At 31.4% G+C, this 26,158-nt stretch overlaps 1 protein-coding gene across 1 annotated transcript; it reads right to left on the bottom strand.

The window, feature by feature from the left end:
- Nucleotides 1-16,411: 16,411 nt before the first annotated feature.
- On the bottom strand, nt 16,412-21,438 carry LOC123696871 (toll-like receptor 6). Its single transcript, XM_045643251.1, has one exon. The coding sequence runs from the start codon at nt 21,271-21,273 to the stop codon at nt 17,239-17,241; it is 4,035 nt and encodes a 1,344-aa protein (XP_045499207.1). The 5' UTR covers nt 21,274-21,438; the 3' UTR covers nt 16,412-17,238.
- Between the last annotated feature and the right edge of the window lie 4,720 nt (nt 21,439-26,158).

The raw sequence follows: 26,158 nt of genomic DNA, 5'->3' as shown, positions 1-26,158 counted from the left end.
TTTTCCAAACTGTTTAAAGAAGGTATATTTTGTTTTTAAATCAATAAACTTTATTGAATATTAATATTCTGTTTGTTTTCTTACAAACCTTGTAATATTGCGTTCAATAAATTGGTTAAAAAAATATTGGTATTGGTGCTACCGCTACATGTTTTATAATAATTTTCTCTCTAAAAATAACGTAATTTAGCAATACCGTTGCTGTATCTATCATAAATTACCGCAATAACACCGTAATAAAATATTACGCGTCATCTGTGCCATAGAAAATTACGTTATAAAAGTCCATAATTAAATGTTACAAATTGTAGTTTATTATAATTTTACCGCAAAAATCTCGTAAGTGTTAATACCGTAAAGTTTCACTTATAACATTTCCTGTAATATGTATTTTCACAGATTACTAGCTTTTGATTAACCATAATTTCATACTTATATAAGAATTACAATTTACAATAAATTAGGTTTGATTGGATATATCAATGTTTGAAATATTCCCACGCGTTGCAAAGATATTCACAAAAAACAGTAAAACATTTCTCCTGTAAAATTTGCATTTTTCGATTACAGACTTTTTGCTTGGGGCCATCGATATATACTTAGCATATTATGATGCGATTTAAATAATAGAATCCGACAAGCTATTTCCAGAAAGATCATATTATGACGACATTAAACAGTAGAATCAATTAAATCTATTTGAGAAGTTTATTTCAATGTTAAACTTAAAACGGAACATACAAATCACCAATTCAAGTTTCAAATTTCAGCCCCCATACTATGATTTCTTAAAACAGTATTATTGCCAGTGTGAGAAAAGGACAGCTCTACATAGCTCGTCTAGCGCTATCTCTTTCCTACACTGGAAATATTACTGTAATTTGATATAATTTTAACCTCCCGTTCACATCACATAACAATAGTAAGACGGAACAGTTATTAGCCCCAAACTTCAATATGTGGCCGCAAGTCAACACAATTAATAATCCTGCATACATTACGAAGTTACATAACAATCTAAGTTCCCCAAACAAATCTTAAAAGGTTTAAGTGGACGGGTGAACAAATTTACATGACCGGCGTTAGCCCGCGGGTCATTTTATCTTTATTATTGTAGTAGTTACATTTGCATAGTGCGATCCGTGTGAGGCCCAATTACGAACTCATCAAGACCTCAATTAAGTTTTAAAACAAATAGAGGGCCCGACCGATACGCCTGAAGCGGATAAACCTGTTTCTATTCCGTCAAATTTGTGCGTAGCAAGGCCATTCGTTTAGAACAGAGGAAAACAAGGAAACGGTTAATTAGGTTTATTGGAAAATAGGGAAAATCAGTGATGTGGGTAATAGGTATGTACTGATCCTGTAAGTGATAAGCAATTAAAAATTAGTTAGGAGTTAATTGGGCATGGTTAATTTTATGGGCAATGACGTTAAAATTATATCTTAATATATATTATAAAGGCGAAAGTTTGTAAGTATGGATGTATGGATGTTTGTTACTCTTTCACGTAAAAACTACTGAACCGATTACAATGAAATTTATCACACATATAGAGGGTAACTTGGAGTAACACATAGGATAGTTTTTATCCCGGAAATCCCCAGGGGAACGGGAACTATGCGGGTTTTCCTTTGCAAACGCGGGCGAAGCCGCGGGCGGAAATCTAGTCGTTTATTGTTTAACTATATTACCTATTATAAGCTCGGTAACCTCATAGGTAGGGCATAAAAATAATGTTAGACTGTGTAAATATCCGTGAACTCCATATAAATCTTGGTTTGTAGTTATTAGGGTTGACCCTCGAAAATTTTTAAAGATTAATAAGCAAATTGAAACACACTTCTTTAATAATTCTGTACAAGATGTTTACATCTCTGGTAATTTTTACTATTTGATTTATAACCAAAATTTGTTCGATTAATCGCTGTAATACTTAAAGCAACAAAGATTACAATTTTAAGCAGCTCTACATCAACTATCTCACACAATAATTAATTTAACTATATTATATCCAATTTTTTATTTTTACCAGGCAACCCTAACTAGCCAGCAATGAATACTGGAGTTTGCTTCAACTATACGGTGGAAATGCGCAGAATAAAATCCCGGATTTAATCTAACACAAGTTGCTGTTTAACTTTGCAAATATCGTGCAAATAAAAATACATACCTCTAAAGACGTAGGTAATTGTGTTTCAAGAAATAGGAAAATGTAATACAATAGTTCTAGGATATTGTATACTAGTTTCTGGAATTTATTTTTACGTGACAATGATGTTTAGACTCCCACATTGAAATACGATTTTGTAGTTTTTGGAACATCATTTGAAATAACATGATGATAGAACATTATCTCATTTGTGAAGTCCTTTTTCTACCATCCTCATACTAATAGTTGTAACAACTATTCTTACAATAAATTAAATAATTTTTATTTATTCATATTTTGATTCATATTCAGCTAGTTTCCTTGTTAATTATCCTTTGATATAATTAAGCCATCAATCGATCAATAATTGTAAATCAACAAGAACATACCTACTCAAAGTTACATACCTACATTTTATAACTTACCCAAAAAATATTGTATATTTTTAAAACAGTATTACGAGCTAATCAAACCGTGGCAAATACCGTAACAAAAATAAAAGTAACCCTCTTTGCGCTTAATTAAGAGACTAAAGACCTTCATTATTTAGAAAAGTTAATAAGAATTCCTAAGTCGTATTTATGTCAAGGGAAGACTTAAGCGGAAACATTACACAAGCTAACAAAAAAACAGGATTACATGTGAATTAATTGCAAGAAAGACCAAAGACGTAAAAGGTACTTGTATTGTATCGTATCGTCTATTTATTACTAAGTCTATGTAGTTAGTTTTTTAGTTAATTGATTTAAAAACTTCTATTTTCTCTTGAAGTTAAGTTTGTCATAATGAATGTTGGTATTACTACACGATCAAAAGACGTGTGTTTTGTTAGTGAGCGAGTTTTTTAACGGGCTTACTAAAATGTAAATATTATCAACAGAAATAAAACCTTTAAGACTGTTTTTTAATTATTTATTCAGTAAGTTATATATTTAAAGTCATGCCTAATGATGAATAACACAATGCTAACTTAAAATTATTTTTTTAGAAACATAAGTTCAGGTGGTGTATATACCTACAAACAATTTTCAGTAGTCAGCTACTAGCACATTATAATGATAAGATACGAATGAATCCTACCTTATCAATACAATAATAAATAACGTAGAAGCAACAATATGTGTACAATTATCACAGTATTGATGTAATACGCCTACGTATTGAAAAACAATACTCTATTACGTACCACCTACTGTTTGTTTGCGTTAAGGCGCTGTTATTACTGAAGGGATAGAAAAAATCAAAATCAAAGTTTTAGATATTTAAAAAAAATTGAGAAGAAAATTTTGGTAGGTCTTTATCACAATGGTGACGTAGAACTTAAGGTAACTAAAATGTGTCTATCGTTTGGTTATAGTGCACTAAATTGCTTTGCGAACAAAATGCAAGTGATGCATGCTGAAGAGAACCTAAAAACCTAATCTTAAAACCCATTTTTATTATCGAGACTGCTACTCAGACAAATAAAAGACAAATTACCTAAATGTTATTTTTTCTTGCAGGACACTGAAGATCGACGGAGCGGCAAGTGATCGGTGAAGAAGTTGTGTATGCGACTCTCCATAGACCTACCTATAAGGATCACAAGACTTTATTTGCTATCGATGATATTTCCATTAAATATATGGTTTTTAGTAGAACACAAATAATTTTTTTTTCTTTTTACAACAAAGTTGTATTAGTTTATGCTTCGCTTATTTTATACGTAGGATTTAGACCTTTGGTATTGAGATTTCACTATGAACAAAATAAAAAATATTTTTACATTAAAAAAAATCACAGGAGTGTGAACTGCATCTTAAGAAGGATAAAATATGTATGTTTATTTATCTTTCAACAATGTATTGTATTTTTATCTAAAAATTGCATTTTGTTGATACATTATCTAACTCTATCTACTCCAACATTGTTTTTATCACGGATAGTGTCTCTCGATAAGCGTAATCGATTTATTTCAGAAGCAAAAGGTGGCAGAATGTTTTGAAAGTATAATTTATATAAATCTACTATTACTACTAATATTATAAAGCTGAAGAGTTTGTTTGTTTTTTTGATGAAGGAACTACTGATCCAATTTGAAAAATTCTTTCGGTGTTATATAGCTCATTTATCGAGGAATGCTATAGGCATTATATTATTATCATCACGCTTAGATCAACAGAAGCGGAGCACTGCGGGGCACAGCTAGTAAAATACATTAGAGTTTTATTCTATCAAATTGTAGCATTTTTATCTACTTTTAATTAATAAACTTATTTTTTATTTAAACCGATGAAACACAATAGATTTATCTTCTTTAAGATAAGCTAAAAGCATACGTGTGCGGTAACGCTTGACACGGAATACGTGTTAAAAAACAACACCAAATTTTAAAGATCACATTACAAAAATCCATTAGAGCCGTCAATAAAAATAGATCCCTCGCTTTTAGTGCAACTACATCGAATTCAGTCGATCGAGAGAGAAACAATAAACGACTTTTGGATGTAAGGATCGGAATTTACTTTTAAACTATGTATTTATCTCTTATCATTAAATGTAAAACATCGCTAAGCCTAAAGATGGCTTCGTTTGAGTAGATAGAGTTGGTAAAAATAATAGATTGGTAAAAAATACTAAAACTTATTTTATACATTTATGATTAAAATAAAATTAATCACATTGTATTAATTTTCTAAGACCTTGAACTGCTGAACTGTGATACTGACCACAGCAAAATTAAGCTTTAAGAGTGTAAAAGCTTACTAATTTAAGTATGTAGTAGGTATTCTACATCCAACCATCTTATAAGTAGTAAAAATTCATAAAATAACTTTTACTATAGGACCACAGAATAGTATAATAGGTATTATTAGATACTATACTATACCTTTAATAAAGGAAATTTTGTACGAACATAAGTAAGTAATTAACAAGTCTCATTGTAGAAACATATCACACAAAAAACAAAGTGTCAATGAACCCATAGCCCCTTAAATTCACCATGATCAAATTAAATCCATTTGTAATGCTAATCATGTTACGGCCAATCACTGGCCGGCGCTTGCGCACACCCACTGACGCCATCTTGTCGTCGGATTTATTATAATAATTTATCATCGTTTAAGATTGACGAGATATGGCGGGTTTCTTATTTGTTACAGTAGTCATGTGTGTCTTGCTATCACATGAGTAAATAAATGGTAGATGGTAGGTATCTACAGAGATAAAGCTTCTTAATGAAAAAATATTTATCTAAAAATTTCTTTACTTCGGTGGGTTTGTTACAAATTAAATTTATTTTATAAATATCTACAAGTTGAACAAAAATGAATAATTTGAGGAGTAAAATGGAAAAAATATATTTTTATCATATAGGTTACCACCTAGTTGAGTCTATGTGTCATTCTTAAATTTTAAATTGTGACAAATAAGTATATTTTTTTTTAAATTTACCATTGAGATAATATTACTTCGTATGGAGGAGACACCACGAACAAAATCTGTGCGCCATTTTTTTGCTCTAACTAAGTTTTAAAAATTATTATCTAGTTGTAGGTACTTACCGATGAAAGTACATAATTCCTTTGCACTTTTCCTTATTATTTGTGCAATATCGTAATTCGTAAGACACACGAAGGCATATTTGATGCGTTTCACTTTAAAACAAATAAAAAATGAGCGTGCAGTTACGCCATATGGCGTATGTTGAGCGGAACATAAGTGATGTAGGCGGTGTCGTCTCCATATGTATATCTCAATGAAATTTACGAAGTTTTAATTTAGGTTATTAAAGAACTTAATCTAAAAATTTACTGAGATTAACTTAGCTTACCTACCTATATTATCTACTTTAAAAAGCAATAAACAATTTCAACACTAACGTTTCGACGTGGGCTGGAAAGTTACACAAAAAATGTTTCCAATTCCTTGAACAATTTAACAAATCATGACTCAACACAATAAGTAAACATTCGTAAATTGCTTAAAAATTTTGACAACTAAATGATTTCAAATATGAAGTCATTATAAAAATTGCTACGTTCAAAGCATATTATAAAGAGTGTTCAATGTAATAACGTAGATTAAGTGAAAAGTGTTAGAAGATTCCGAGGCTTCGCTTGTACCTCATTAGGCTGTAATCACCTATCGACTGTTGAACATATCCACAACATGTCAGTATGTTTGTCCACAAGTCACTGTCACGGGCACAAATAGATGCCTATAAAATTCTCTGACTAATAAGTGGTATTATCGTATTCCTTAAAGGTCTTGTACTCAATAAGGAAAAGGTGACAAATTTGGGTAAGTAGGTATGTACTATATTTTCTATTCATTTTTAGCCTACAGTTTTTTACAAACAATTCATGATAGTATTAAATAAAAAATTTCAGAATATTAAAGAGTTATTTTAATTTATAAATATCATGAAGTGTGAGACTTTCTATCTGTAAAATCCTTTTGATTATTAACTTAGCAGCCGCTTTTCTAAAATTACTTCCACAATCAGAGACTTACTGGTATGTACTCACATTAAAATAAGGTGTATAACCAAACATCAACCAAGTTTAGTTCACAAAAACTACATCCGTTTTTATAATAAACCTCACGAACGTATGAATAATTTCCAAATCACTATATTACAAAAAAGCTTCGAACTATATTGAGGTTCTGCCTAATTATAATATTACACAGAGTGCCAAATAATTTAGCCCCGAAAAAGACTCGTTTATTTGGACGTGAAAGTTTGTTCCAATTAGTAAAAGTTAGGAGGGCTCAAAGCCTAGTTGACGAAAATTTCTTTCATACGATTTTGTAAAGACTTCCTTACATCAAAAGCATTTTAAATAAATAAATTTATTTAGTGAAAGCCATTTACAAAATCAGCAAGTGAAAGGAAAATAATCATTATTTTAGTTTACAATGCGTACCTTCTTGTTCAGCTTAATTTAGTACCTACGTATCAATATTTATAAAAACATAAGAATATATTATGAAATATTTATTTGAATTCATGAATAATTTAAATTGATTTCTTATGAATTATTGTGCTTTATTGCACACTAGTTTTCCGCCCGCGGCTTTGCCGCTTTGTCTACAACATCATCAATAAAATTATATTATACTAAAATTGTAGTACCTAATTACATAATTATATGGCCTTGAAGAACCTATTAAATGGAATTCTGGAAAAAAAGTTGAATATTACTTCATAAGAAACAAAATTCGTAAGCTTACTGTCTTATAAGTCTTCAAAAAGAACGAGGAACTGAAGAATATAAAAGTACCAAAGCAGTAAATAATTAATTGTTAAAAAATAAACGTTGACTTTAAAACTCAACCAATTAAACTTTCAGTGGCATCAGAATTTTTGGCATGAGGTAATTAAAATTATTAAATGTTTGCCAATTAAAAAAAATATTTTTTTCTGGAAAATTCTATATCTACTTATTGGAAAAATCTCCTGTCACTTGTCTTTTTGCGAGAGATGAGGTATTTTATTTTTAAATTCCATGCTACTCAACCATATTATGTAATATTTTAAAAACATAATGATTGATGATACAGAGCATATTTCGTAAAATATATTTACATATTATACTACTAACTTATTTTAAATCAAGAATATTTTAATTTTAATGCAAACGTTGCAATAACCTGCAAACATATATCTCATTATCATGTAACCACAGCCATTACTTGCGTATGTCGCCAACCTCAAATGTAATTGAAGATCTCCATAGCATTATAGGACCATACAATATAGGCTTTAATTTTATCGCAGAATTTGTTGAAAAAAAAAACTCAAGAATGATATCTAATATTCACTTTACTTATGCACTTAATTCGATTAGTATTATACCTACATAAAAATTAAAATTTATGTAGTAGTTTTATCTTAAATATTAGACAGATTAAATTAGGAAAACTATACTATACCTACATACTACAAAGTACAAAGCATAAAGTCTTATAAACCTTAAGGTTACTTTCTTCTGCTTTCTTCAGTCTTCTGGTATGCTGTTTTAAATTCTAATTATAATCTCGTAAGTATTAGAATGATAAAAGCATTTGTCACCACGTCGATAGTTCTCAGGTTCCTTAATACACAACATGTAAGGATGTCCTTGCGTCTAATCTCTCACTTTACATTATAATATTATAATTATTCAAATTATAAGAGAACTGAAATAGAGCATTTGTGTTTGTAGAATATTCCCTGCATACCAATTTTGTTAATTTCTGTAAAAATAACCTACCTATAACTAACCACTTTTCGTCAGTAACACTATTTATAACAGTGACACTGAATCACAGAATACATAATAGATGCTAATCGCTCTGAATCCTATAATTACACTTGTCAAATTGTAATAAAATTATTTTGATTTTTATGAACCACTTTTTGTCTTCCTGTATTCCATAATAAAAAAGTATGTTAACAAAGCCAAGAGCAACATTAAAAATCTCAATTAGGACCAATTACATTCGGCAGTGCTCCATACGCAACACACTACGCCGCGACCTATGATGTAAAATATTTTAATAAGTTCGTTATTTTTGACATTTAAATATGAAAGGTCGTTAACATGAAGTTTGAACAACATGCTACCAAGGCGCTAACAACCTCTAACTTTGTATATACATTTCACGCCCTATATGTTCAATACTTGAAAACTGTGGGACGAAAATTTTTAGTCAACAATACAAATATTATCAAAGAGGTAATTAAAATTTTAAACAATTTTTATGAGACAAATATAATATGCGACGACGTGGGTTTTTTTTTCGTAATAACAGGCTCATGTGCGTATGCCTCGGCTGTCTCATATTATGTAGGGTAGGTACCTATGAGTTTAAAACAATTGGTTTAAAATATTAGCACCGTTTTATATCACATTTTAAAACATTGCATTGGATAATAAATCGAAACTACTTAATATCAATTATTATTTTGTTCGAAGATATATTATTATGAAAGTTTTCCCATCGCCGGTACATTCGATCACGTTTTATGATTGCTTAATTAGACTTATAAATACTTTGTTATGTTTCCCAACTCAAAAACACTTAATAACTACAAATTAAAAGTTTTATTACAAATTGATTGATTTCAATATTAATTGGCTCTATTTTATAATAAAGAACTAACTATACATAATATTTCTTAAGTCAACATTTTAGTTCAATTAAAATTGCTTTACCTGGAATTCTAAGGTACTACACAATCTATTTTGAACTTTGCTACCTTTGCCTTAAGGTCAGAACTGACTTGTTATTGTTTCCAAAAATATAGATGATAGGCTTGTTACTACTTTCGAAAACGAGGTCCGATCCCTTCGGGCGGAATTGATAATTTACTCGTTCGAAGGGCTATCATTAAATACGTTTTGTGTATGATGATTGCTGGTTATATCCGTATATTTACAGTGCTCTGGGCACGTCGGCGACTTTGGTAGAAGAACAAACAATATCTTAGGTCGTTAGTAACAAAAATTATCGTCCGTCTCATGGCTATTACGGAGGTTTTTTGTTGGGGCAAGATAATTGTTGCGCGCATCAAAGTTACAAAAAGGAGAAATGCAAACAAATTAAAAACGCGAGATTGTTAAGATCAATAGACGTTGTTACGGACGGAATTGTTTGCACATTTTTACAAATTGTTTTTCTTGTCATATATAAAATAGTAACTACGATGCAGATTAAAACATGACCGAAATTCAATTTAATTATGAATAAGATATTGCTATACAATTTTGCAACTGCATCTCAAATATTGTGCTTAAATATTGTTGTTGATGTATTATGCTCTACTAGCTAGGTATAACGCGCTGTCAAGAATTTCTAATGTTTATGATTTATTCTAGTAAATAAGCTACATTACTGCCAATTATCATCAAAATCCGTCCTTCAGTTTTTGTAGGATATGAATAGTTTTGTCATGAATCACAAATACAGATTTTTTATTATATAACAAAAAAGCTAACATGTTAATCGACCGTGCAATTTCATGGTAAAGTGGACTTCAACCCACGAATTCTGATTACGAACAATAATAACTGTAATTAAGGATATAAATAACACACACACAACCACACAACCACACACACAAACACACACACTAACACACAAACACACACACACACAAACTTTTACACACGTTATAATGCTGGGCGCTGGCATTATGTCTTAAGGAGTGGAAAGCGTCGATCGACTATAGCACAGGTCTAGTACCTAGTTTAGTCGACCGTCGTGTCTTTTTATTGTGTAACTATTTATAATGTGTGTATAAATAAACGTTTTTTCATTTTTTTTTTTCAAATGCAACTCTATTCGTAGAAGCGTCTTGTTCGTTTTACATACAACATGCCTATCATTATTTTACGATTTAAAATTAAGTAAAACCTTCTGAGCATTAATTATAATAAGTTTAAATAATGTTTCATTTAATATGATTTTAAGAGAATAAATCAATAAAGTATAGGTACTGATTTATACAATACTAGCTTTTCGCCCGCGGCTTCGCCCACTTTGTCTAAAACCTAATAAATTATAATTATACTTACTAAAACCTTCCTCTTGAATCACTCTATCTATTAAAGAAACCGCATCAAAATCGTGGTTTTAAAGATTTAAGCATACAAAGGTACATAGGGACCGAGAAAGCGACCTTGTTTTATAATATGTAATGATTTCAGATGAAGAAATTATAATGAAGACTTGGCGGTTTCAAGTAGGTACTATTGTGTATGATTGTGTGTCATTATAGGCCAGCTTTTTTAATAATATGATCAAAAGTATCATCTAATTACAACAAATCATCATTCCTTTTTATTATTATACCTACGTGCAACCTATTTTTTCCTAAATTTCAAATTTTACCCATATACCTAATACATTTACATTAGTCAACTTTTGCAATAGCTCTACATTCTACTGTACTCTACAAATGATTTTGTGATTTGAAATATAACCATAATACACTTTTTAAGCTATTGCATAGCTTCTATCGCGGGCCTTGAGCGCGGGGACCGAATCGAGAAATTCCGTAACGAAAAAACCTCATGCTCCCCACTCCGACGGGCGCGGAGGTGTGGCTTGAAGGCATAGCATGCAATAGCTTTACCGCGGCCGCGGCAGTCCCCGAGTGCCACACGTCGTTTTTTTATTTTTAAAAGTTTTAAAATAGCTCTACTCTACAAATTATTTTGTGATTTGAAATATAACCATAATACACTTTTTTATGCCTTCCTCTATAATTGCCTTATTGTCTTCCTTATAAGGCGTACATGACGTATTTAGTAAGATCCATAGTATCTAGTTTCCGATACAATTGTAGCAACCGCGGGTTTCCTGTAACATGAGTAGATTACCAATTTGAGGGTGGATCGATGTAAGGAAAGGAAGCTTTAAATTTTACAAATTTTTACATATTGTGATATTTTTTCTTTGATAACAATAGCGGACGCTATAAATATTTATTTATTGAAAAATAGAATAAAAAAGCTTTCTGAATCAATGAGCAAATGAAAATGAAAGCACATGAAAACTATATTAAATTATCTACGTAGTTAATTACATCACAATCTTTTTCCCATTTTTGACTATTTCATTTCTAAATTATAATTAAGTAGAATAACACACCATCTCAATGAGTGCCAGCCACATGTTATATTGTTTTTAATGAAATACAAACTCTGAACAGAAATTAATTAATTATTTGTCCTATTTTCAAAATAAAATAAAATGACCTAGAAATATGTAAAGTTTAAGAATAATATGTAATAATTGCTTTCGAATTATCACAGAATGGTACTGTATGTAAGTAAAATAAGAAACATGACCCGCAAAATTTAACATGCGTTCCATTGACAAAATTCCAAATCAAATTGCGTATTTTTTGTTACAACTTATTCTATACAATATGCCACTTATTGTAACGATATAAATTCGCTTTGTTACCGGAAGTTACATTGTTATAGACAACAAATATTATCTTTCCTTTGACTACTTCCTTTATACAGATAAAAAAATGAACGCGATACCCCACAACATTGTACCATTTAAGTTAGGTAACGCACGTGTTCGTGATAATCTGTGGTAAGCGTTAGTCTTTTTGCTCGTTCAATGAATACAATATTTCTAATATTGCTTATAAAAAAAATGTCACTGTTATTAGGTACTGCTTATATTATAGGTAAACTTATCGATATATTTATGGCCTACATTTATTATAATAACAAGATATCGGATCTATGTAGATAATACCTAATTGTGGTTACAATAATTTGAAGAACGTTTTTATTATATGTATTGATATTTTCATTTAATTATACTAATAATGAAACTTACAAAACATTTATATGAAACTTTATTTGCTTCTACATTTCTGTATACTCCTTTTCAATAACGAAAGATAACGATCCAAATAATACCTTATTCGATTATTGAGCACAATCATACCATCAAATTATTCCTACATCAGCCGGGCGTTCACAAGATTCGTCAAGAGATTGTGACGCATCCATCACGATACGTCAAAACTAATACGAATTTGGTCCCGTGAGAGTTTTCCAATCCTGAACGTAATTATGCGATCCAGTGCAAACGTCATCCGATTAAAATTGGCAGCCGATAGGGGAATCGATGCAGGTTAGTATATTAAATAGACGGGTAGGTCAACACAGAGCGAGCAGCCTCGCGAAGCATTTGCCGCGCGAAGTCTATTCGGACAGGATTCCGCTGAGGGAAATTAAATCACACGACATTTTAGACATTTTTAAAGAATAGAAAGAAATTCGACAACGATTCGAAGTCCGAGTCTTTCGTCTTGCCTCTCTTGATCCTGTCTGAGCAAGTTTTTCGGCTCTTTCGATTTTATGTGTCTCAGGGACACTCTACGCCATCTATTGAGATGATTAAACAACTATCTCAACCAATGTCAATGATTACAATATTTTATCGATGGAACGTGGCCTTTGTTAAAATTGATATAATTTAGTTTTTTAGAATGCTATCTTCTCTTTCTCGGCCGAGCCACACTGACCGAGATTCGCGCAGCAATAGCTTCGCGAGGCTGCTCGCTCTATGTAGACCCGCTTATTCGATATTGTATGATACTATCTGTTAATTATTTGTTTGGATATCGTTAGCGGGGTAAGGGTTCAAAGGCGTTTATCCGACATTAAATCGATGATATGATAATGGATTTAATCGGTGTATTGTGAAGGCCATAGACGTCACGTGGAATATTAAAATAAGTAAATGTATGCGTTGGTAGCATTATCTTAAATGTTATCATAATATTTCACATAAGTAGTGAATTGTTATTATATTTGCTTGCTACTTAAAATAATTATATTATATCAATAATTTAATAGGTACGTAGTAACTCGGCTGTCACGCAGGACTAAAACAGGCGACAGACATTTTACATCTTTTCAATGCTGAAACCGTCTGCGTCTGGTTGAAAACACTTTTATGTACCTACTTTTTTTTCAATATTAATAAAGTAGGTAAGAAATATTATCGTTTTATAAAACATATTATTTACTTTAAAATCATCATCATAAGTCATATTTATTAACTAGTATTTAGAAAATCAAACTTATTGATTAAGGTGATAATAATTATTATGAACAAGGATACAGTTGAACAATCTTTTTTTTGCAAGCTTTCTATGTTATTCTCGAACTCCGATTTTAGTTGTAAGACTAAGACGCGAATCTATGCCTGTACATCTGTGTGTGTGGGCTTTAAGCACTGAACAGCCTTAAAGTTTTGACATAACACCACTAAATTGAAATCACATTAGAATTTACTAGGAAATTAATGAACAATGAATGCCAATTGGAATTACTCTAAGTTGAAACTAGCAGTAATTAAACACAAGTGTTTCTTAGAAAGTTAACAGTTCAATTTGTGAAACCGTGGGCGTTACGACAAATAGCAAAATTCTCGGTACCATAGACTCTATTTAGCATACTTCAAATAAGAGAAACATGTAATTGAGCCACACAAAACACAAAATATGTCGCAAATATTTAACACTATGCTAAATGATCACTATTAAGTGATAAGGCCGCCAAAATAGTTGTACTCTGTTCTATGTGTAAGTAGTTCTAAGGCTTCTGTACAACTGTTCTGTACAACTATTAAAGAGTTAAATAAATAAATAAATAAATAAATAAATGTAAGCCCTACTTTTATTTTTTATGACAATTTTGAATCACCAAATAAATAATATTTTAAAGCCGTGTTTACTTCGGGAATTTTCAAAGAGGCACTACGACATTTTTATTTTAAATTCGTATTATTCATCAACTATTTACTTTAGCAAAAAAAGGAATTGGAAACCTCAATTTGATTTTTAAAGATCTATTCAAATATGACACCTCTAACTATATATTATACTATATATTATACTACCTCTAATTATAGCCTTCCTCGATAAATAGACTATCTAACAGTGAAACAATTTTTCAAATCGGACCCGTGGTTCCTGTATCAGTATAGATTTATTTCACTACAAATATATTCATTGTATAGAAATGCTTTATCTACTGTTTTATTATATCTATAGATAAAACAACAAGGCCCTGTCTTGCACACAACATTTTATCCATACACAATAACTCTTTGTCTTAGTATTGATAAGACAAACAGTATAATTTGAAAACAAACCATTGGACTTTGATAGACAATAATGCTATGATTAACTCAATCTAAATATTTACTCGCGGAACAATAGTATTATCTAAATAATTGGATATTCAAATAATATTGCTGAAACTAGAACTGAACTTTAATTCTATATGCTCTATATTTATAAGTCATTATAATTAAATTTTTGTACCTACGTTTTATTGGGCATATGGTTAAAAGTAAGTATGTATAAGTAAGTAGTTAGGTATGTAGATATATTAATTTTCATTGTACTACGGTGAAATACCTATACATTTTGTGATGAAAATATTTTGTCCTTTTGAAGTAAATGTGAATAAATTTAATTTTGATTCTAGCTAGTAACTCTGTGACCTGTAAACGAAAACACATAATTATAAGTAATAAGTAAATCTTCTTAGAACATTCTAAAATTTCTTACTTAAAAGTTTTCAACTATGTCTAGTTTCTAATAAGAATTTTGTCATATTATTTAAATAACCTTTAGGGAGACAAGCAGTGTTCTGTAGGTATGATTTTTGCCCTTTATTGAAATATTACTCCTTTGAAATATCAATATTTTTTTCTGTCTCTATATCTAAATAAATCGGACCATATTATATCGGATATAAATAAATCGAACCTTTTATTAGAATCTATTTACTGTCTTATATAATAGTATGTTATGATAATCATTAATTTTCCAATAGCAATTTAATTTATTATGAATTTCTATTGAAAATTAATTTAGAAAATGACAAAGTAATATAATGTAGAGCACTGAGCAAACAAATTTATTCTAAACTCAACAATTTATTTCAAATTATTAAAAAAATAAGGCTTGTTTTTGCATAAATGGATGTTTTATCTTTATTACTGAATACTGACTAGCTGCTCCGCGCGGTTTCACCCCCGTGGCTCCACTCCTGTTACCCGTAGCGTGATGAAATATAGCCTATAACCTTCCTCGATAAATGGGCTATCTAATACCGAAAGAATTTTTCAAATCGGACCAGTAGTTCCCGAGATTAGTGCGTTCAAACAAACAAACAAACAAACAAACTCTTCAGCTTTATAATATTAGTATAGATTCTATAATATATATAATATGTATTTTTGAAACATCAAAATAGACAAAAATGTACTTTATTTCATTATAAACATTAACAGCTGTTATAGACCACCTTTATTTTTTCCATTATTTTTATAGCTACCATCACGTAAAATAGAGCTATTGATATTCAATTTTTTTATAGATCACACAGATAATAATATATTTGTATGTAGGTACCTATCCATTATAATATTATATTTTCTTCAATTTATTTAATCGGAAATAAAGTTCTTCCTTATCATTTTGTTTGTTTATCTTCCTATTTTGTGACCAACAGTTGAATTGACCTAGATTGCAGAGAGAGTAGTGAATTGAGTGAATTATTTTTTAATACTTTTCCTGTTATTTAGTACTTTAAGCATTCATAATAATATATTTTTGAACAGTAATTAAAAACTTCAATAACAAAACACATGTACTGCAGAATAATTTCAAAAGAGCATTTTATAAAAGGATAATAAATTGTTTTTCAACCTATTCATGAGAACAATAAAACACTGAATGAGTATAAAAAACGTCAGTATAATTTTATTATGTTTTCAAGATACCTTTGTACACTTTTATACAAAACAATAATTTCCATTAAGACTAATAATTACAATCCAAAAATTACATTTATTTTTAAATTTATAATTATTATATCTAGTATCACGATTTAGCTTAGTAAATTATTAATAAAGTTAAGCAAACGACCATCGATATAAACAATAACAGTAAACATATCCTCTATATACATTTAAATATGACTTATATCTATTAAGCACATAAAATAATACATTTAATGTAACATCAAATAATAATAATACACGGAAAGATACAGACTGTTCAATTAACAAAAAAATAAAGTATGTAATACATAGTTGTTTTTGTAATAAAATATATTATCTTTTTAATTTTAAATAAGAATATAATATATCAATAGGTCCAAATATCAAACAAAGCATATAGATAAAAGCTTATAATTGTCATACATATTATGAATCAATTACAAATATTTATCGTTAATTACTAATACGAGACTTAACCGATTTGGTGTTCTTTTACAGTGTGTATGTGAACATGATCCACAATAATAATAATACATATTTGAATAGTGTTTCTTATCAGACTTAACATTTCCACTTGGATTTTGTACAGTATATTGTTTCTTCACTTACTTCAAAATTTCTCTGCATCCAACATGCATTACGTATGATAAAATTGACAAATATTTATGGTAGAAGCGGATTATATACATTTTGTGTGATTAGTGTGTATGGAGGACAAATATAATAAGTGCATAACAATAGTAGAATGAGTAATAAAATACTTGAAAAGAAGCAATATCGATCAGACATAGTAAGTACGCCCTTTAGCAGAAGCATTGCTGGTAATAGAGCGGGGTATGGTCGGAGAAATATCCTCCACCCTAGAGTAGACATGACCACTGCTAGGGGATTTCCTGAGGTCATAATTAAACCGAGGACACGTCCTGTTGTCGATCGACATGTAACTATTGTTCGAATTGTTCCCTTCCCCGTACATGTTGTCAGATGAAGGCGAGCTTTCATTATGTGAAGACTCGTCCTCGTTTCTCTTAGAGAATTGTAAAGAATTCGTAAAATTCTGCTTTGAGCAACTATCGTTTGAGACAGGCATTGTTGTATACCTCAATGTTGGGGTCTTGCGTAATGACTTCTTAAATACGCTCTTCTCTGATCCTTTTACCGTTATAATAGTGTCCGTCGAATTCAGTAAAGCCACGAACTTGTCCCAAAAACGAGGATCGTTCCACGATATATTTTTAAACTTGTCTAACACGAAACCGAGTTCATCGTTTATTTGATTATTATCCACTATTTTTATGAAAATAATTTTATTTATTTCGCTTCTGTTTAACGACTTTAAATAACTATAAAACATGTTTTTAAAATGAATATCGCACAAATCGTTACAAATGAAATTCGTTGTTAAGACAATGAGGAGACGTTTGGATAACTTTGAGCACTTTGAAAAGCTATCTAATGTTAAAATATTCAGTGTAGCCTCGTTCATTGAAAGCCTTCTTGCTGCCATTTTTCTAAACTCTATTTCTGCCATAATATTATGTTGTACAAAACTAGTATCTTTGGTATTACATATCACATAATATTCGTACATGTGATTCGAGTTACCTTCTAAAATATGCTCGACATTAGGGCACGTTTGTTCTTTAAATAATGGAACACCATACTTGGTGTAGAGCCAATCACTTACGTCGTATCTAAAAGCATAGAAGATGGCACCTATTAAACAAATTAATACAATTATTATAATTATACCGCAGGCAATCGCAAAATAACTATCGGGAAGAAAGACCGATTTTGAAACAATTTCATCTTTTAAAATAGTTGGGTCGTTTACAGATCCCATATATTCCTTGCAGTGGCTTAGCACGGAAGCAATAGTGATTTTCGTAGGATTTCCTTGACTATCACTGCACAACATTTTTTCAGGATCACCGGGATCCTTACGTAGCCACGAATCCAATTCAGCAATACTTTTGCAATCGCAAGAATATCGATTTCCTTCGATTGAAACGTGAGCAATAGCTTTAGATGAGGACGCTAACAATTTCCAAGGAAAAAAGTTGATAAGTTTATTATCATCTATTTTAAGTACGGAGAGCGAATTTAACGAAGAAAAGGTATTACTAGCTACGTGTTCTATCGCATTATGATCTAAATATAACTCATTTAAATTATTCAAATGTACAAATTCGTCGCCTTTAAGTTCTACTAACTTATTATTTTCCAAATGTAAAACAGTCAAGGAATCAATACCTTTAAAAGTTTGATTGTTAACTTCCTTTAGTTCTGTGTTATTTAGATATAAAACCTGCAATTTCTTTTTACCAATAAATACGTGGTTGCCTAAATTTTGTATATGATTCCCATCTAAATATATTTCTGTCGCATCCATAGGTATTCTATCTGGTACTTGGGTATAGCCCGCGTTGGAACAATCGACGACATTTGCATTCCACGTGATATCATGATAGCATTTACAGTTATTGGGACAAATCATTTCACAATCGCAAGCCACAAAGTCACAACAATGACACAGAGCGAAACAATGACTTTCATATGGACAGAGAAAGTCCGAGGGCGACATATCTATTATCACCTTTTTTTCTTTTGCGCGCGAATGTACCAACGAACAAAAGGCTTTATCAAGATCCAACACACGTGGGTATTGTCGACTGTGACTCAAATAATTGATGCGTTGAATCCATTCCATTGAACAGTCACAAACAAATGGGTTTCCACTTATAAAGAACTCGGGCAAGTCGCTATCATCATCTATTTGATCTAACCTGAAAGCATTTATGTCAAATTGTACAAGTTTATTATTGTTTAGCGTTACAGTTGACAGCCTTCGTAGTTTCGAAAAAGAACCAACTTGAATGTGGTTTATGTTATTATCATTCAAATAAAGCTTTTCCACGGTTTTCGGTATTGAGGTAACCGTGATTTGAGTCAAGTTGTTGTAACTTAAATCTAATAGTTTTATATTTGTGTTCGAAAACATGTCGTTGTTGAAGAAATTATTTATAGAGTTCATATGCAAGTCTAACCACTCTAATGTACTTGGAAAATTTGAAAAATCAAAAGACGATATTTGATTAGCAGAAATGTTTAACCATACTAGACTGTTCAATGTGTTAAAAATACCATCAATCTCTGTTATATCGTTTCCATCCATGCGTAGTAACTTCAAATTAACATTTTTGCGAAAGCACCCTTGAGCTACGTATTTAATTTTGTTCGAAGCTAAATTTAACACCTGTAGTTGTGGCAAATGCTCGAAAGTATTTTCATTAAGACTCGTCACTTTATTGTCAACGAGTCGTAAACCGAAAAGTTCATTCAAGCCGTGAAAATTCTCTCGACTCAGATGTGTTATATTATTATTACCGATGTCTAGGGACCTCAAAGAACGTAATTTACGAATCGAAACAGGAATTGATGATAACATGTTATCGTTCAAACTCAAATCCTCTATTGTTGTTATGTTATCAAAGGCATTCTCGTCTATGTGCTTAATTTTATTGTTATCTAAAAACAACTCATGCAACACATGCAAATCAGTGAATAAGTGAGTATGTATGTGAAAAAGTTTATTGTGCGATAGTGTTAGAGAATGTAAATTTCTCAACTCTTCAAAAGCATGTTCGTCAATTGTTATAATTTCATTATGTTCCAAATTTAACTTTTGCAAACTATACAAATCTTGAAACGTATAACGATCTATCTTATTCAATTTATTATAAGAAACATTCAAAATAACCATACGCAGTAAGCCTACGAATATACCTTTATTTATCCACTGACTAGTTAAATCGTTACGCGATAAATCCAGTATTTGAAGTTGTTCCATACCCGAAAACAATCCGGGTTGCAAAACATTAAGGGTGTTGTTGCTAAAATTAATTTCTTTTAACAGTTTCGTATCCGTGAAAATATCTATCGAAACGCTGCTCAAAAAATTGTTGGATAAATTGAGAACCTCCAAACTTATTAAACCCTTAAATGCTTCATTTTCTAAAGAGGATATAGCGTTGTTTTGCAAATATAACTTTGATAAAGACCTCAACTTTGATAAACTATAATCCGGTATTACAATCAAATCGTTGAATGACATATCAAGGGTTTCTAAAACTAAATTACAACTTTTCACACTTAAATTTTGTTCACGCAAAGAGTCTGAAAAGCCTAATGTCTTTATATTCTGCAAGTGATTTTTAGTAAAGTTCAGAGTTTTTAAACTGTACAGAGAGCAAAAAGTATCCGTTTTTGTGCTCCATATATTATTGTCACTTAAATCTAGTTCAATCAACTCACTTAAACCCATAAATGCTTGTTCATGTAACTCCATAGTCATCGCGGACCATTCACTGTTGTGCGTTGTCACGTGTAGTCGTTTAAGGTCTTTGAAATTGTCAAAGGCTCTCGCGGGGATCTGACGTATTTTACATTTGTCTACTCTAAGATTCCTTAGCTTTCCTAGGTTAGAATTCTTTCCAGATGCCTTATCCGAGTGAGTTGAGAGCGTACTTTCGAAGAATAGTATTTCACTACACTGAACGTGTAACGATATCACATCGTCAAGATACGTTCTGCTGATGTTTTGTAGCATGTGATCCAAACTACTTATCGTTCGAATCTTGCAAAATAGCACCGCATTTTCCGACGTTTCCGTTTCGGAGCTGCGGTAGGCGCACTCGTGTGGCATTTCGGACGCTGAACTCCTTTCGACGACATAGTAATACAACAGCACATACACTATCAAATGATTAAAACTTCGCAGATCAAGTTTTTTCACAATAGTTTGTATTATTGGCATTTTATGATTGTTTGCGACATGCGAGGCATCGAATTCTGCAGTGCCATTTATGATGAGGCGTAATGGTTGATCGCGTCATAAATATTCACACGTTGAAAATAACATCGCGGATCGCGTGGCATAACAGCGTGTAGCGCGGTGGCGATGGGCGACTAACGCGTGTGACGGCTGCCCACCGACTGAACGGCGCTCCGTAGCTCCGCCCTGCGACGCCTGACGCCCCGCGGCTTTCCGCTCTACGTCTGAAGAAACTTCATCCCATAGGCATTACTGAGGGTGCATACGCCGCTGAATTATTCTCGAGCGGTTGTATCGAGCGCTTATAATAAACAAAATGAGATAAAAGTTTCGACGAGTTAAAAAGTTTCGCAACCCAGTAACTTCAGATTTCATCCACGCGAACTCATTATATTTGCAAAGTAATTAATGAATAATGTATAGCGAAAAGTTTACTTATAATACTCACAATCAAAAGTGTTATTTCGCATATAAAATTCTGTTCGGCGGTGAAATTCATTAATTTAGACGTAAATAATTGTACGAAGTTGCGCGCGTAATGTTGTTTTACAATTTTTGAGGAGTTTTGCGTGGAGTATGGGCATTATTTTAAACTGTCATATGAAGAAAAGTTTGTGAGAGTATTTCCACATTATGATGTTACATAAGCACTTTGCAAGAGAAGAAATATAGCCCTTTGAATATGGAAATGCTTTTCGGGTAATGCTCTTTAAAAAAGGGACTAATATCTTGACATCGCAGGCACCTGTTGTATGAGAAACTTTGCAAAACTTTTCACTTCGCGCGAAAATGAGATAAAAGCCTCACAAAATAGTTTCTAGGGCACCACATGCTTGTGAAGTTAACGTGTGCTCTTATATGGAGATGAAAATTACTTGCTAACTTTTATTATACAGTTTGGTGTGAAAAGTGGAGTCGTTGAACACTTTTAAATTTTCCCCATAACCTTACAACTTACAGTACTTTGTGCATTTTAAAGATAGGCGCTAGGTCAGTTTTAAATGTTGCTTACATTATGTGTAAACTTTATGTAGTTTTATTTTAACCTCCTGAGACCCAGGATTTTTTTCTCTTTCTTTTGAAATAAAAATTAGCTGTATCTGTTCTAATGCAATTATAGATATTAAAAAAAATGGTAAAAAAAATCTTTCGTGGAAAACTTGGATTTTCTTTATGTCATGTATATATTACAGGGGGTCCCAGTTCCAAGTGTAATAAGTTTATGAAAATGAAGAAAAACTACATGTTTTTTTAGTTATTATATTATGTTTTTAAACTTGAATCTAAATAGTTATTATTCTATCCATTGTTCTGTGTCTATTTTTTGTACCTTAGTTCAAAGATAGGTTTTTAAGGGTGAGAAACGACCAGTTCATGTATTTTGCACCGGCGTGGTGGTGTATTTATATTGTCACGTCCACCCCTAGGTCTTATTTCTAATCCATCCTCTCGGTCAGCCTCCCCATAAGCTTGGTCCACGTTATGTGCGTCCCCGAGATGGTCTGCCAACAACTGAAGATGACATACATAGTGACGATACTGTTCTGAAATGACTCATACTCATTGGACGAATGGAAGAAGAATCATGTTCTGGTAATTGGGCGGCTTCATCGGTATCATTTGGGGTATTATCTTCATCTCAAACATTTATTTATTCAATTAGACTTCTTCTAAAAATAATTATGAATCGTCACAACAGTATTCACATTTACCACCGATTCGGAAAGCAGTATCTATGGAGAAGAACCGGCAAGAAACTCCATAGGTCCATCATATAGGTCAATATTTGACTCATCCTGTGTTGGTAGATCTCAATATCTTATAATCCTTGGAAATTATAATAAAATCTGTAACATAAACTAAAGAATGTCATATAGGTAATACATGGGGCTCTAGTAACCAATACCAATTTGGCAAGAATTGAGACCAAATGTCTTACCAGTATGACATAAAAGAAAACATTAATATTTTTCACAAGTTTTAGATTTATCTTACAAAATAACTATTGCAGTTGCAGAAATAATATCTATTATCATTAGATATACAAAGATATACTGCAATATACGAATGGTTCCACTAGAAATGTAAGATTACTGACCACGTGTTTGCCGTCGCACATGCCACCGTCAACTTCGAAATGAGAATACTTCAAATAACTGTCACTTATAAAACCAAAAACCGTTTAGTATAGTGGATGACATACCACTACATCGATTTGAGGTATTATTCGCGCATATACGCAAAAGATGGCGTTGAAATATTTTTTTATTGTTTATGTAATATATATATGACCGCAGGCCCCAGGAGGTTAAGTAGGAAGTTTCGTTAAATATTTTGAAGTTATAATAATATTATTTAATACAATGATAAAACATTATATTTATTAAGCGAGATAGTTTAGGATATTAACGTCAAAAAATTACTTTAGCAATATTATGCATTTGTAAATAGAAAATCCGAACTCTACCTAATCCACCTCGACCAGATCTTTTTCCAAAAAATTATTAATTCCAGTAAAATAGGAAAAAGTCTAATAACCGATATCTATTTAACGTATAGCAATTATTTTTCATTATTCAAATCTACACACTTACAATAAAACATTCCAAAATGAAGAAAATAGACATTCTCTCTGTGAATTTCAAATTACCATCAAACACATTACGATCCTTGTCTACATCACATCTGAACCACGGGTATAATGCTTATCACATATCATTATCTAAAACAATAAAAATAGATACTTCATCCGGATCTCCGATATTATTGTTTCTGCTTTGAGATATAAATAATTCAGCATCAAAAGAACTACGTATTCGAATTTCGACATTACCATTAACACGTTCTAGCTGATGATTTTTATAGGACGTGTTTCGTCGTATTTTTAACACCTTATTTTTTCAGTGAGTACCTATATTTTTTTATTTATATCAGATTACAGATATTATATTGTACAGTAGGTTTAGAAAACTGCTAAACAATACTTTTTTTTAATATTTTATCAAAATTACGGTATTAATAATATAATATCAGTAAGATTCCTTTCTCTTAAAAAATCAGTATGTACCTACTTGTACATGTTACTATTTTTTCTTTAATAAGCGAGTTATTTCAAAGGTAAATTGCTTGATCTATCTGAACCAGATTTCCGCCCGCGGCTTCGCCTGCATTTTCATAGAAAAACTAACCTATGTCTTATTCTGGGTCTTCAGCTACCTACATATCAAATTTCATTATAATCGGTTCAGTAGTATTTGCGTGAAAGAGTAGCAAAATTCCATCCTCACAAACTTTCGCATTTATAATATTAGTAGGATATTAAAAATCTAGAATCACTTACAAATGATTGAATAATAAATAATCACACTCTATTAGATTAAAGGCAAGAAACGCCTAGTTTTACTATCGCTCTATCGTCCTCTTTGTTAGTTTTAATCAACCTTTCACCCATAAAACTGCTTGCATTCCAGTTCTAAGCTAGATGTTTAATACATGAGAAGAAATATCCTGGATTATAATGAAGTTTATAATTTAAATGTTCTTGGACTTTTTTGTATCCTTATTTTAATTAAAGAGAAACTTCTTTAGGCGCGTTGAGAGTAAAATTGCAAGGTTTCGTCATAGCAATACCGTCATGTCATGGAGTACGGCGACGATTTTGGTACTTGTCTTCGATCTTGCCAAAGAAGTTTCATTTCTGACACAAGTGATCGGCACACACGCTCTTTTTTTACTTGGCTATTTATTTGATGTCCTTTAGCATCAAACGTTTAAGTTTGATTAACTACTGTAAAAACTGCAAATGTTAATCTACTGTCTATGCTCATCAAATCTCGAACCTTCTAAAGGTGCTACCACATTTTCTACAACACCAAAAACTGCATCGATGCCAATTTTGCCACAAACAAACTTCCTACCAACATATCATACGCTACAAACGGTGGAAAGACACGAACATCCTCACGATAAACATCCACCGTACCATGACATTCCTCTCAAGTCACTGCATGTCTTAGCATGGCATTCAAATGAGTTTCCGTAGCATTTCCATTTTGTCGCTACACCGTGATATACAACGTTTACTATAAACTTGCCGTACATTCTTTGGTTTCTGGAAAATTTCTGAACGTGGTATTCGCAATGCTTTCATTTTTTTGCTAATAAAGGCAGTAATTTTAAAAGTTTCTAGTTTTGAAGGTACTAATTTCTTTTAGATTGAAATTATAGTCGATAGTTCGTATCAAGTTTTTCTTTTAAATATATAATAAATCGAGATTAGGCCGAACAGTAGCTCGAAGGTATAATCAATAAGAAGTGTTATCAATCAATGTACAAAACAAAAACGAAATTGACTTATCATATGGCACACTAGAAAACACATGGCGTAAATAAACCTTCCTTCCCTATTCCCTTTGTTTACTCAATACTCATCAAGATGAAAAATTAATTCATCTGTCAGAAGCGTAGCTGAAGTGACAAAGTAACCCGGCTTGATCTATTTCGACAAATATCTTAGTGCCGTTTCTCAATACTGCCTAACCTTTATCACCAAGGTATAAGGTTGAAATTTGCATAGACGAAGAGCAGATCTAAAATTGTCAATAGTTAAATAAACATAGTGTAAATTAGTTAGGAGCGCTTCATACAATTAACATGCAGAAGAAATCCAAAGTCATTAGTCATTTTCATGTGATAATCTTTGAATAACATCGTTTGTTATTCGAAATTGTGAGATTGTTTTTAAAGGTGGAACTTAGCAGGATCTAATTTTATGTTATTAATCATAAGCTAAATATAAGAAATTTGAAGCGGTGTATATTAGTAGCATAATTTTATACTTAAAATTAAAGACAATGGTTTTATTCAT

This window comes from Colias croceus, chromosome 13, assembly GCF_905220415.1.
Source record: "Colias croceus chromosome 13, ilColCroc2.1".
Classification (NCBI taxonomy): domain Eukaryota; kingdom Metazoa; phylum Arthropoda; class Insecta; order Lepidoptera; family Pieridae; genus Colias; species Colias croceus.
The sequence above is the reverse complement of the archived record's forward strand: the minus strand, read 5'-3'. Positions and strand labels throughout refer to the sequence as shown.